The 14,346-nt window shown below is 34.3% G+C and overlaps 1 protein-coding gene across 1 annotated transcript in view; it reads left to right on the top strand.

Annotated features, from left to right (window-relative positions):
* Nucleotides 1-14,346, top strand: part of LOC136040585 (nuclear receptor coactivator 7-like) — a 254,488-nt gene that overhangs the window by 223,050 nt on the left and 17,092 nt on the right. The window contains exon 14 of the mRNA XM_065724830.1: nt 7,100-7,269. Within this exon, the coding sequence (XP_065580902.1) occupies nt 7,100-7,269 (170 nt within the window). The remainder of the gene's footprint in view (nt 1-7,099; nt 7,270-14,346) is intronic.

Below are 14,346 nucleotides of genomic sequence, written 5' to 3'. Positions count from 1 at the left end.
ATGGGCTTAATTTACTTTTAGGGAATGTTTCCTCTTTATTTTGATAATAAGGCAAATTTTATCAGGTTCGTAAGCTTTGATGGGTAAGACCAAATTTGATGAAACTTATATATTTGAAATCGGTATAATAAAAATTGATTTATTTTTTTCCATTGGTGTCAAAATCCCGATTTTTAGAGTTTTGGTTACTATTGAGCCGGGTCGTTTCTTACTTACAGTTCGTTACCACGAACTGTTTATCTGAAAACCAACTCAGTATTACTTAAATAAATTGGAATACCTAGTAAAAATTTATAGAAATTTCTTTTTTATAGAAACTTATAGAAATTTTTAGAAACTTCTTTGGCTCTTCAACTTATTCCTAGATCAGTACTATTATTGCTCATCATATGCCTCGGTGTTTGAGGGAGAGGGGGCATTTATATCTTTTGTACTTAGTTTAAAACCAGATTTTATTATTGGATCTCAAATTGTCTTTTTGGATGAATTTGCACTGATTGCGTGCATGTATTCTTATCAACAGTGACGAGAACAGATCCATTGCCATCATTTTTTTTATTATTATTTTTTTCATCCTCGTAGCCCCGCGGATAACCTATACTACTATTATGTTCATACAAGCTAATGTTTTTTCTTTTCTTTTGAAAGATCCCCCTCTAGACAGATCTTTCACATATGGAAAAATCTTTCTCGAGAAAGGATATAGTACAAACCGGGGTTTTTAGTGTTTTTTTTTTTATAATCAGAGGCAACGCTTTAGCGTTGCCTATAGCAAAGGCCATATGGTTCCAATGCCTTATTGTTAAATTAAATAAAAAAAAACAATTTCTTTTTAACTAAAAGTAAGGAGTGACATTAAAAATTAAAACGAACAGAAATTATTGCGTATATGAAAGGGGCTGCCCCCTCCTTAACGACCCGCTCTTTACGCTAAAGTTTTTATTGTTTTAAAAGGTAGAGTTGTGAGAAAGAGTCAAACTTTATCGTAAAGAGCGGGGTGTCGAGGACCGGACAGCCCTTTTCATATACGGAATCATTTCTGTTTGTTTTAAGTTTTAATGTTTCGCTACTTACTTTCGATTAAAAAAAAAACTTTTTTTTGTTTAATTTCTGAACACCTTTGAATTAATACAGGTTTTGAATTTGGCTCACCGTACATGAATAATTAAAACGAAATTCTTATATTAATTTTACTTTTTTTTTAGCTGATAATAACCCTATAATATCCTAAGTTTGTTTTTTGTTCCAGTTGTTTAACAATGACTCCTGAATCACAAAGGCTGTTCAATTAGAATAATAACCTCTTTTAAAAATTAAAAAAAAAAAATGTTTAGCGTAAGAGCGAGCTAATGAGGAGAGGCAACCACCCTCATTTACGTAATATTTTTTTTTTCGCTTTAAGTTTTAATGTTGCTTCTTATTATCAGTTGAAAAAGAGCTGTTTTTTATTTAATTTATGATCGTTTTAAATAGTTTCGGGAAATCCAGCTCCCCCTCCATGGAAAATTTCTTCCCCCATGAGAAATCTCTCCATGGAAAGATTCTCCTATATAAGTTAAAGTAGCGATATTTGTGGAGTTACAGAGCTGCCAAAGAGGTTGAAACTATATTTATGAAAATGAAAGTCACAAGTTGAGCAATTTTCAAATGACTGAAATGAATGATAGAAAATATCTTAAAAAAATATACGTAATAATTTATGTTTGTTTTAAGTTTTACGATTATTCCTTACCTTCAGATGGGAAAAAATGTTTTTTTTTTTTATTTAAACACAATTACAAGACATACCATATCTTTGGTTTTTTGTCGAATAAAAATCATAGTTATGAAGCTGTTTAACATAATATTAAATGCTAAGATTGGCCAGCAAATAACAAATAAATTATTCCTTATATCGGCCATTATTTAACACAATTCGAAGTTTAACGTAAAAAGCGAGGTATTGCTGAGGGGGCAAACTTCTTCAAATATGTAATATGAGGGGGTTCGCCCACTCGTCAATACTTCACTCTTTACGCTAAAGTTCGAATTTTGTTCCAATTCTTTAAGAATGACCCCTGAATCACAAAGGCCGTTTAATTAGAATAAATAGTTCTTTTGAAATTACTAAAAATTCTTTAGCGTAAAGAGTGAGGTATTGACAAGGGGATGGACCCCCTCATACACGTAATAATTGCTGTTCGTTTTAAGCTTTAATATTACTCCTTGCTTTCAGTTGAAAAAGTTCATTTTTTATTTGATTTCTGATTGTTTTTTATATAATTTTGGGAAATACAGCGTCCTTTAATGGAAATCCTCTTCTTCCATGATAAATTCCTCCATGAAAAGATTCTGCTATGTAAACAAATCCCCCGGCCACCCCTCACCAGAAAAAAATACCCTTGAAAATGTCTGTGTAATAGCCAATCCTGTGCGGCGACTGTGGGAGATTAAGTCGTTCTTAGACATAGTTATCAGATATTTCGACAATGCTGAACAAAATGGCTATATCGAAATTTTGATCCGGTGATTTTGGTAAAAACATGAGCGTGGGGGGGGGGCTAGTTGCCCTACGATTTTTTGGTCACTTAAAAAGGGTACTTGAACTTCTAATTTCTGTTCGAATGATTCCTCCTGCGAAATTTTTGGACAACTGGGTCTATTTCTTCTGGCAAAAAAAAAATACGAAATTCCCATTTTTGGAGAGAGGAGCTTGAAACCTCTGCAGAAGGGTTCTCTATTATGCTGAATCTGATGGTATGACTTTCATTAAGATTACATGACTTTTAGGGGGTGTTTAACCCTTTTTTCGAATATAAGCTGATGTTTCTCTGGCTCGTAACTTTTGATGGGTAGGACCAAACTTGATGAAGCTTATATATTTAAAATCAGCATACAAATCGAATTCTTTTATGTATCTATTGGTGTCAAAACTGTTGGTTTCGGCTACTATTGAGCCGGGTCGTTCCTTACTTATAGTTCGTTACCACGAAGTGTTTGTTTGATTATTATTTTTTTCCCCAGAGGCACTTCATACGGAAGTGGTCGACGTATAAACTTCAGAGTCGACACCAGACTTCATTTAGTTTCTGTTCGTTTGGGGTTTCATTTATGTTTCAATAGCAAAATATTTTTATTCGTTTTAAGCTTGATTTGCATATTCAACTTAAGCTTTACTCGTTTTAAGATTTATTTATTCATTTTTATTAATACCTGTTGTATGTTTTTTTTCGTTATGATTCTTTATTTAATTTCTGCTTGTTTTGGTTTCATTTATTCTTTAATAGTAATTTCTGGTCTTTTTGAGTTTGAGTTATTCTAGGTTTCTATTTGGTCTGATCTTAAGTTTAATATGGCCTTAACTTTTCTTTAGAAAACTTCTTTTTCGGAAAGTTTTTTTTTAATTAATTCCGAGAATTGATAACCTCTCTACAAAACTAAAGAAAACATGCTAAACTGTGCTGCAGATGATCATACTTAAAACATCTTTTTCAATTTCCCCTCCTCCTCGAGTTTTTGGCTTTGTGTTTTTATATTAGAAACAACGACATTCATCTTGTTACATTCTTAGCCTTGCAATTTTTGTAATTCAATCCCAGATGTTGCAATGCATAACAAATTCAGCTTATGCTGTCCGTCTAGGGATTCCAGTAGGGGAGGGGGGTAATTGCCCACTCGTATATTTCAGAAACACCTTTTTTGGTTTTTCATTAAAAATAGAGAAAACAGCAATATTACTTCCTCTATGTTTTGAAAAATATTTTTTTTGAGTTTTACGTTTTTAAGTATATCGTTTTTATGTACCTTTCTTTAAAACTGAAAAAATCCTTCTCCTTAAATTTTCGAGTATTCGTGCCCCTGTGGCCATCAGGTTTCTGTGATCCATGGTGGTCTTGAAGCAGCGCCAGAAACCACAAATGTTGTTATGTTTCTAATGAGCCCTGACTTGTAGCATACTGTACGTACTGTATGTATATTCTCTTGTATATGTACTGTATGTTTCTTTTGTCCCAAGTTTACGCTTTAAGTTTATGCTTACTCATCACACCTTGTCAATTCTTAGCTGTTTATAATTTTATCATATTTGATTGTTTTCTTGGTACTCGACAATCAGTTATGGGTATGGAATATGGAATTTTATGGGTATATGGGTATTTTGATATGGAAGTTTGAAATGTTCAATTAAAAAATGAAACTAGAATATTGAAAAGCGGTTAAAACTTTCAATAAGATTGTCAATTTTGGAAAAAAAATATATAAATAATAATAAAAGCTAGAATATTCATTGTCAAAATTAGCTTTCTTATAAAATATTAATGTTAGAAAAGGTTTCCATAAAATAAGTTTTTCAAAGAAAAGGAAAGACCTCCATTAAACCAAAAATGAGGTGAAATAAAGTCAAATAATCTTCCAAGCGCAAAACTACCACAATTCATCATCGAAAAACAAATGAAACCCAAAAACGAAAAGAAATTGCAATAAATAGCCCAAGCAAACTCAAAACGAGCAGAAATCATCATGAAAAGGGCTGACAACACCAATACCTTTGTAAGATTAAATAAAAAAAAACTAGTTTTTTAAACTGAAAGTAAGGAGCGATATTAAAACTTAAAACGAACAGAAATTACTCCGTATATGAAATGGGTTGTCCCCTCCGCAATCCCTCGCTCTTTACGCTAAAGTTTTTAATTGTTTTAAAAAGTAGAATTGTGGCAAAGAGTCAAACTTTTGCGTAAAGAGCGAGGGATTGCGGAGGGGACAACCCATTTCATATACGAAGTAATTTCTGTTCGTTTTAAGTTTTAATATCGCTCCTTACTTTCAGTTTAAAAAACTAGTTTTTTTAATTTAATTTCTGAACGTTATTGAATTAATGCATTTTTGATTTTGGCTCTCCGCACATAAATTATTAAAATGAAATTTGTATATTAATTTTTTTTGGCTAAACGGCTTTCTCTTAGTTTTGATCAGACGACTTTGAGAAATAAAGGGTGGGGAAGGAGGCCTAGTTGCCCTCCAATTTTTCGGTTACTTAAAAAGGCAACTAGAACTTTTAATTTTTAACGAACGTTTTTATTAGTAAAAAATATACGTAACTTAGAATTAACTTACGCAACAAACTTTTATATTCTTATATTTTTTATTATGTATATGAGGGGGTTTGTCCCCCCGTTAATACCTCGCCTTTTACACTAAATCTTAAGTTTTGTCCCAATTCTTTAAGAATGACCCCTGAATCAGAAAGGCCGTAGAATAAATAGTTGAAAATACTAAAAATACTTTAGCATAAAGAGCAAGGTATTTATCTCCTCCTACATACCTCGCTCTTTATGCTAAAGTATTTTTAGAACCCCTCATATGCGTAAAAATCACTGTTCGTTTTAAGTTTTAATGCTACTCCTTACCTTCAGTTGAAAAAACTTTTTCGTGTTTATTTTTTCATTGTTTTTTTTTATAATAATGCTAGAAAATCCCCCGCCCTTTTCATTGAATTTCTCTTCCCCCATGATATATTCCTCCAAGAGAAGATCCTCCCACATAGCCCCTCCCCTCAACCCCAACCCAAACGAAAAAAAATCCCCCTGAAAACGTCTGTACACTTCCCAATAACCATTACTGTACATAAACACTGGACAAAGTTTGTAACTTGCAGCCCTTCCCCCAGGGACTTCCAAAGACATAGTTAATATGGTTTTCGACTATGTGGAACAAAATGGCTGTCTCAAAATTTGGATTCGTTGACTTTGGGAAAAAATGAGCGTGGGAGGGGGCCTATGTGCCCTCCAATTTTTTTGGTCACTTAAAAAGGGCACTAGAACTTTTCATTTCCATAAGAATGAGCCCTCTTGCGAGATTCTAGGAACACTTGGTCGATACGATGACCACTGGGAAAAAAAAATAAACAAACAAATAAACACGCACCCGTGATCTCTCTTCTGGCAAAAAATACGAAATTCCACATTTTTGTAGATAGGGGCTTGAAATTTTTCCAATAGGGTTCTCTGATACGCTGAATGCGATGGTGTGATTTTCGTTAAGATTCTTTGACTTTTAGGGGTGTTTCCCTCTATTTTCCAAAATAAGGCAAATTTTCTCAGGCTCGTAACTTTTTGATGAAACTTATATATTTAAAATCAGCATAAAAATCTGATTCTTTTGATATATCTTTTAGCATCGAAGTTCCGTTTTTTAGAGTTTCGTTTACTATTGAGCCGGGTCGCTCCTTACTACAGTTCGTTACCACGAACTGTTTGACCAGAACATAATTTGCACTTTACTGGAAAAAAACAAACAACAAATGGATGTGAATTGACAGTTTAAAATGTACGTACTGATATTTATTGCTTGAAGTCTTAATAATTTTGGATTTATTAAAGTTAAAAAATTTAAAATGTATTTTGTTATTATGATTTACCTGTTCTTGAATATTTTAATTTAATTTATAAATGGAAAGTCTCTTTTGTCAAAGAAATCTTTTACGTACTAATAAAGAAAGTAGTTCTTCCCTTTTACCCCTTTTTTGACCGTTTTTTACCGCTTTTCTTTAATCTATTGCTATGCTCCACCTATGTTTTGCGCTGCTTGTGCGCCATGTAGAAGTCAAAATCCGGCTTTTGTACGGGTCAATTATTGGTAGCAGACATGGGTTCTGCCGTAAATATCTTGCGTCGGTGTATACTGCCATTGCCCTTCCACATGTATTTGCACTCTTTTGGACATACCTGTCGTCTGCTCACTGTGCAAAAGTAAGAGTTCTGTTTTTATCGATTCGTGAAGTTCCTTCTGAGACTTCCACCATGGACGAGTAACTTCTATATCGTGCGTAATTATGGTGTATTCAATCCTACAGTCTGTGTTAGCCATGTCGCCAAGTATTTTCTGAAAAACGCTAAGGGAAGAGCGAACCCATGACTGGCCATCTTGTGCCACTAGTTTTGCTAATATACATAATGTGGGAATACGTTTGGTGATGTTCCCTAGTGAGACATTTCTTTTCTTTTTCCTTTGTTATACTCCGTTTTAATTCCATGTGAATTTTCGGGCAATAAAATTACTTGCTTACCATAATTATCAGATCCTGATAGTTCCTTTCAAATACTAAATCATCTTTCATTTTCAGATTTTTGGAGCTCTTGTTTCTTGTGGAATCCGCATCAGTGAAAGTTTTTATGGAAGCGGGGAGTCCTTTCTATTTAAATTTACTCCAAAACTCAAGGTCTTCAGTTGGTCTGGCGAAAATCAGTACTTTGTAAAAGGGAACATTGAAAGTATTGCGATTGGAGCAGGAGAGTAAGTTTATCCCCTATTTGCTTTATTTTGTTATGAATATTCAGCACAAGCTTGTATATAAAACAAAAATCAATATGCTGAATATAACTTCCCGGTTGATTTTTGGGTTAGCTTATTTTGTATCGCTCTTTCCTCGTCCCGTTTTCTCTCCTTTGGAAATCTCCTTTGGAAGTTGTCTCAGAACATCTCCCCATCCTCCCCCTTCCATTAATTCTAGAAAACGAATCTAGATTATCGGCCAACCTTTTCTGCTGAAGTGGGGAGTCGTTTCTTTTTTAGTTCAGAACTTTAGTTTTTGTACAAAATGGAGTTTTTATAAAAATAAGCTTATATACCTTCTTTTTGTCTTCTGGAGTCAATGGAAGCTTATTGCCTTTCTTGGTAGGCAAATGGCGAATAGTGTTTGTTTTCTTTATTAATAAATGTATATCTCTCAAAATATCTCTCAATGAAAAAGGACGTTTCAATAATTCTGGTGTCGTTCCCAACTCTTCGGGTATGTATACACAGCCAAGCTAAATATGGCACGTCATTTCTTTTTAAACCCATTTTAAATTATAACAAGATCTGTGTTCTCTTTTCTCCTTTTCTAAGGTTATGTTTTGTGCATTATGCATTTTGTTTGCTCTATCATAATTCAGTGCTCACTTCTGGGAGAAATTACATTTTGAGCCCTTAAAGGGCTAAAAGGGCTTAAAATAGTCCATCGTAACCAAAAGTTCAAAAAATGGTTAGTGAGACTACTTTTAAAGTAAAAAACTGCTTTTTTGAATAGGTTTGGTATTCAGACAATATTTTTCAATAGTATAAAATAAGGACGACCCAAAAAAAGAGATAAAGTCAATGACCCTTTATGTTTCCTTTAGCTGAATGCATGTAAAATTTGTAAGTTTGAAAGTACCCTCTGGTGACTTTCATTGACAGTTTTAAGTCTTGACTGTTTTAAGTTTTATTTGACTTAAGGTTTCATATATCCATTCATCATAATTTCTATTCTTTCTCTGACTGACAGATTATATAACTTTGTTTCTGCTCCTTTCAGATTTTAATATCGCTCTTTACTTTTCTCTCGGCTACTTCTTTTTGTAAAAGTTTTCTTTTTTAAATTGCTGCTTCATTATTTTTCAATTGGCTTATTATCAATTTCGTTTATTTCTTTTTTCTTCCTTTTTCATATTACACCCCGTTTGTTTTATATTTACAACGGGCCATAAACAAATAACCAATTCAATATTGAAGCGTAGCTTGGCTACTTATCTCTAGCAGCTTATTTTCGAAGCGTTTTCAGAGCCAAGGGCGCAGAAACCCGTATTATTGAAAAATAATATCATCAAAAACGTAATATAAATTATAACATGTATCATAAATATAACATTTTTCGGACAATACCTTAAAAAGTAACTTTTTATTTTAAACCTCGAAATTATTACGAAAATAATATCTGTGTCAACTCTCCCTATGTGTCCTTTGTTGTCCTGATGATGGCGCTGCTCCCACTACTTCGTGCCCTATACATAAACGGAGGTTACTTTCTAGACTACCCTCGTATGTTTTCTTTTCGTGGTACAAAATTAGGTGGTAAAATCAGACAACGAATAATGAATTCTTTGCTGGGTCGTCTATTGTGTCAAGATAAGTTACAGGATGACCTTAAATTCTCAGATCAATCGAATTTTTCGTTTTTGAAACACTTACCAAAATACTTTAGTATTTGGAAAGTTGCAAGTTAGAAGGTTGTGGGAAAGATTGAAATATTCAAAATCAGCGAGAAGAATTACTGTATGGATAAATGATTTTCGTAACTTTTCATGGGCAACCCTAAAATATTAAGGCGGATATGATTTATAGCCCTTTGAAACCCTCAATATGCACAAAGAGTATTACAGTTTGAAGGATTCAGATGGAAATTGATTTTTTTTAACTAACTTTTTAAACTGCCTACTTTTGGAAATCCAGTTGTGTGCAGTTATTGTGGTGAACAATGCCTTGTTAAAGAAGAATGGGAACAGGAGAGTAAGTTAATTCTGTATTTCTTTCAAATGATTGTGAATCTTCTGCAAAAGCTTGATTATAAAAAAAAGAAATCATATGTCGAGTATAACTTCCAGGTTGATTTTTGGATGATTTGTTTCTGCATCGCTCTATTGTCGCCCTCTTCCGCCTTCTCTGGGACCCAAGTGTATTTTCCTCGAAAATGGATCCATAATTTTCGGGAAAATTGGTATCTTGGGATGTTATCGTATAAAGACGATTTAGATAGGTCAGAAGTCTGAGAAAATTCATCAAACAGTTCGTTGTAACGAACTGTAGTAAGGATTGAGCAACCAGGCTCAATAGTAACCGAAACTCTAAAAAATGGAATTTTGATACCATTAGTTACATCAAAAGAATGACATTTTAATGCTGATTTTAAATATATAAGTTTCATCAAGATTAGTCTTACCCATCAAAAGTTACGAAAGTCACACCATCAGATTCAGCGTATCAGAGACCCTTATTGTAGAAGTTTCAAGCCCCTATCTACAAAAATGTGGAATTTCGCGTTTTTTGCCAGAAGACAAATCACGGATGCGTGTTTATTTGTTTTTTTGTTTTTGTTTTTTTCCCAGGGGTGATCGTATCGACTCAGTGGTCCTAGAATGTCTCGAAAGGGCTCATTCTAACGGAAATTAAAAGTTCTAGTGCCCTTTTTAAGTGATCAAAAAAATTGGAGGGCACCTAGGCCCCCTCCCACGCTCATTTTTCCCCAAAGTCACCGGATCAAAATTCTGAGATAGCCATTTTATTCACCATAGTCGAAACGCCCAATAACTATGTCTTTGGGGACGACTTACTCCCCCGCAGTCCCCGTGGGAGGGGCTGCAAATTACAAACTTTGACTTGTGTTTACATATAGTATTGGTTACTGGGAAGTGTACAGACGTTTTCAGGGGAATTTTTTGGTTTGGGGGGATATTTGAGGGGGGATGGTTACAGGGGAGGATCTTTCCATGGAGGAACTTCTCATGGGGAAAGAGACTTTCAATGGAGGGGGCGCAGAATTTTTTAGCATTATCTAAAAAAACAATGAAAAATAAATATGAAAGGTTTTTTCTACTGAAAGTGAGAAACAGCATTAAAACTCAAAACGAACAGAAATTATTACGCATATGAGGGGTTTACCTCCTCGTAATACCTCGCTCTTTACTCTAAAATATTTTTAGTAATTTCAACTATTTATTCTACGGCCTTTGTGATTCAGGGGTCATTTTTAAGGAATTGGGACAAAATTTAAGGTTTAATGTAAAGAGCGAGGTATCGACGAGGGGTGAGCCCCCTCATATACGCAATAAAAACATACGAATATAGAAGTTCGCTTCGTAATTTAATTCGTAAGTTACGTATATCTTTTACTTATGAAAACGTTCGTAAAAAATTATAAGTTATAGTTGCCTTTTTAAGTAATCAAGAAATTGGAGGGCAACTAGGCCTCCTCCCTCGCTCCTTTTTTCTCAAAATCTTCCGATTAAAACTATGAAAAAGCCATTTAGCCCCAAAAAATTAATATGCAAATTTCGTTTTAATTATCTATGTGCGGAGAGCCAAGATCAAACCATGCATTAATTCAAAAGCGTCCAGAAATTAAACAAAAAAAAGTTTTTTACTGTTTTAAAATGTAGAGTTACGGAAAAGAGTCAAACTTTAGCGTAAAGAGCGGGGCGTTGAGGAGGAAAAGCCCCTTTCAAATACGGAGTAATTTCTGTTCGTTTAAAGTTTTAATGTCACTCCTTACTTTCATTTAAAAAAACTTTTTTTTTTTTTTAATATACAGAAGCCTCTTATATATATATATATATATATATATATATGTATATATATATTACCTCTTCAAACGATTAACTATTGCATATGTGTTTGTTTTTTTCTTGAAAACGACTCCATATTCTTTGGAGGGGGGGAAATTGGCATCCTGGGATTTTATGGCCTAAGAAAACGATCTATACAGGTCAAGAGTCTAAAAAAAAAAATCGTTAAGAGCCTTAATTTTACAAAAAAAAAATCCCGTGAGTGACGTCTTGTTTTTGACACATGTCAAGAGCATGTATTGGTCATATTTGCCTCAGTAAGTGGTTTTGTCATTCTTAGTGTCTACGATGCAGGTAAAATTACACAAAAAACATCTGATTGGAAGAAAACTTCTATGGTTGACGCCATGTTTATGCGCATATTTCAAGAGAATAAATTACATCATAATCTCCCCTCCCCCACGAGTGAACGTTTTGTTCTTATGACTGTTACGCATGCAATATTACAAAAGGAATATTGCTAAGTATGAAATACCCAATTTAACTAGTCTATTTACAAAAGTTTGAAGCCGTTTCACAATGCCTACAGGACAAATGAACAACCTAGACCTTCAAATGTGACAAGACCCATCTGAACAGCTAAGATAGTGGTATTGAAAAAATGTCTAAAGTTAGAATAAACGGAAATGAAGAAGAAATAAATATACACTTAGAATACTTGCGTCAGCGACAACTACAACGATTCAAAAACAAAGGTGAAGAATAAAGAAATGTGCGTTTACAAGACATGCGCCAACGAGGAGTAGAACCACTAACCAAAGTGAAGAATAAAAAAAAAATATGCCACAGCGAGAACAAAGAAAAATGCGGTTAGAAGATAAGAGACAGCGAGAATTACAAGTGAAAGCAAGAAAGTCAGTATCCGAACGTGTCTTAAATGAAGTGAAAAAAAGAACTGTGCTGTTAGAGGACAAGTAAGAGCAAAAATAAGCCTGCCACATGCCGAGTACCGGGGCCTGGCCTCGATATCGGCTACATAGTTTTTTTTCATAAAACCGGCATATTGACATTCCAGGCCACTAAAGTTATCTAAAAAGGTAACAACTTTAAGGAAGAATTTGAATTTGTCCCAGGGTGATTGTATCAAATTTATGGTGACGCTGTGACATCGGGGAGAGGTTCATGTTCTGTGCGGTTAGAAGATCACAATGAGAATCAGAAGATCACAAGCAACAATGAGAATCTATATATACAAACATGCCGCATAGCCGTGCCGGGGCCCATCCTGGAAATCGGCTACATAGGTGTTCTTTTTTTTTAAACTAGCAAATTGACATTTCTGACCACAGAAATCATCTAAATAGGTCAAAACTTTAAAGAAGAATTCGTATTCCCGTATTCGATGTTCGAGTTATGAAAAAAGTGGCAATTTGGTAATGCGTAGACATTTTCAAAGATTTGAACTATTTGAACTACTAGAGAGCATATGTATGTATGTATATGTAGTTTATATTGCATTTTTCATCATAAAAGCAAGAACAGATGGATTTCAAAACCCCAGCTAGTGGTTTCGTGTTTATAGTAAAATTGAATGAATGAAACAAATATGGAAAGAATAATATATGGTGTCATTGTGGTTATCTGCCTTTATGGGTCATTTGCAAAATTGCCAAATCTGGTCTATCGTTCCACGGTTTTGCAATTCTGTTTCCAGCCAAAAAATATAACCGAGTTTACTTGAATATGGAGATTAATAATTTTGAATAACATTTGAATAAAAAAAATATTTTTTCAATATATTAAACAGGGTGGCCAAGATGAAAAAGGGCCGATTTCAATGTATTGAAATACAAATGACTAGATTGAGTAAATTACTAGAATATTTTCAATTATAAATGGCAAATCCAGAATATCAGGAAAAATAAAATGCTGAATATTTAGCAGTTCGATGGAGATGGTGAAAGTGCTCACCGTGGCATTCAATTTCAAATCAGCGGATCTCAACATGTTTGTGGGAATTGTTACCAGTTCATTTGGTGTAATTTTTGCAATCATAATGCGATCAAAGGTTACGGAGAGAATTGGATTGCAAAGCTTGCAAACTGAGATTAGAATATTGAAAGATACTGTAAGGACAGCGGGTAAGCCTCGTTCTTTAGCGTGGGCACTTCGAAAGACATTGGAAGATTTGTTAAAACTTTCCAGAGGAATGTCTAAAGATATTCTTAGGTACTCGTTTGACTGACCGTATATCAAACAGTTTGTGTAAAGAACTGTAAGTAAGGGGCAATGTGGCTCAATAGTAACCGAACCTCTAAGAAACAGAGTCTTGATAACAATAGATACATCAAAGAATCGAATTTTGATGATTACCTACAATTATGTAAAATTCATCAAATTCAGTAGCACACGTCACAAGTTAGGAGCCTAAGAAAATTTCCCAAGTTTTTCAAAAGGAATAAACACCACCAAAACATTAAGTGTTCTTAATGAAAATCACTCCATCAGATTCAGCATACCAGATAACCCTATTGCAGAGCTCTCGAGCTCTTATGTACAAAAATGTGGAATTTTGCTTTTTTTTGCCAGAAAAAAGTTCACGGATGCGTGTTTATTTGCTTGTTTTTTGTGTGTGTGTTTTTTTTTTTCGTTTTTCCAGGGATGATCATATCGAACCAGTGATCGTAGAAGGTCGGCAGAGGGCTAATTTCATCGGCCCTTTTTAAGTGACCAGAATATTGGAGGGCAGCTACCCCCCTCCCGCGCTCATTTTTCCCCGAAGTCACCGATAAAAATTTTGGGATAGCCTATTCAGCACAGTCGAAAAATCTAGTAAATATGTCTTTGAGGATGACTTAACCCCCCACAGTCCCTGGTGGAAGGGATGCAAGTTATCAACTTTCCCCATTGTTTACACATAGTATTGGTTATTGTGTTGTATAGCCAATACTTGGTTATACAAAAATACACGTTTTCAGGGGTATTTTTCTTGTGGGGGTCGGGGGAAGGATGGGGTACATGGGAGGATCTTCCCATGGACGAATTTGTCATGGGGGAAGGGATTTTTTATGGAGGGGGAGCAGGATAATATATAAATATATATATATGTTTCTTGAAAACGGCCCCATATTGTTTTTTGTTTTTTTTTTATTTGGCACTCTAGGATTTTCTGGCCTGAAAAAATGAGCAAAAATTACGTTGTTCTTTTCTAAATAGTGGTGGTATCGTTTTGGAATCTATAGTGCACAACATTACACAAGATGACAAACTGCTCTGAACAGTTAAAGAAAAA

Source organism: Artemia franciscana, chromosome 21 (assembly GCF_032884065.1).
Source record: "Artemia franciscana chromosome 21, ASM3288406v1, whole genome shotgun sequence".
In the NCBI taxonomy this organism is placed as follows: domain Eukaryota; kingdom Metazoa; phylum Arthropoda; class Branchiopoda; order Anostraca; family Artemiidae; genus Artemia; species Artemia franciscana.
This window is presented reverse-complemented; position numbering and strand designations above follow the sequence as displayed.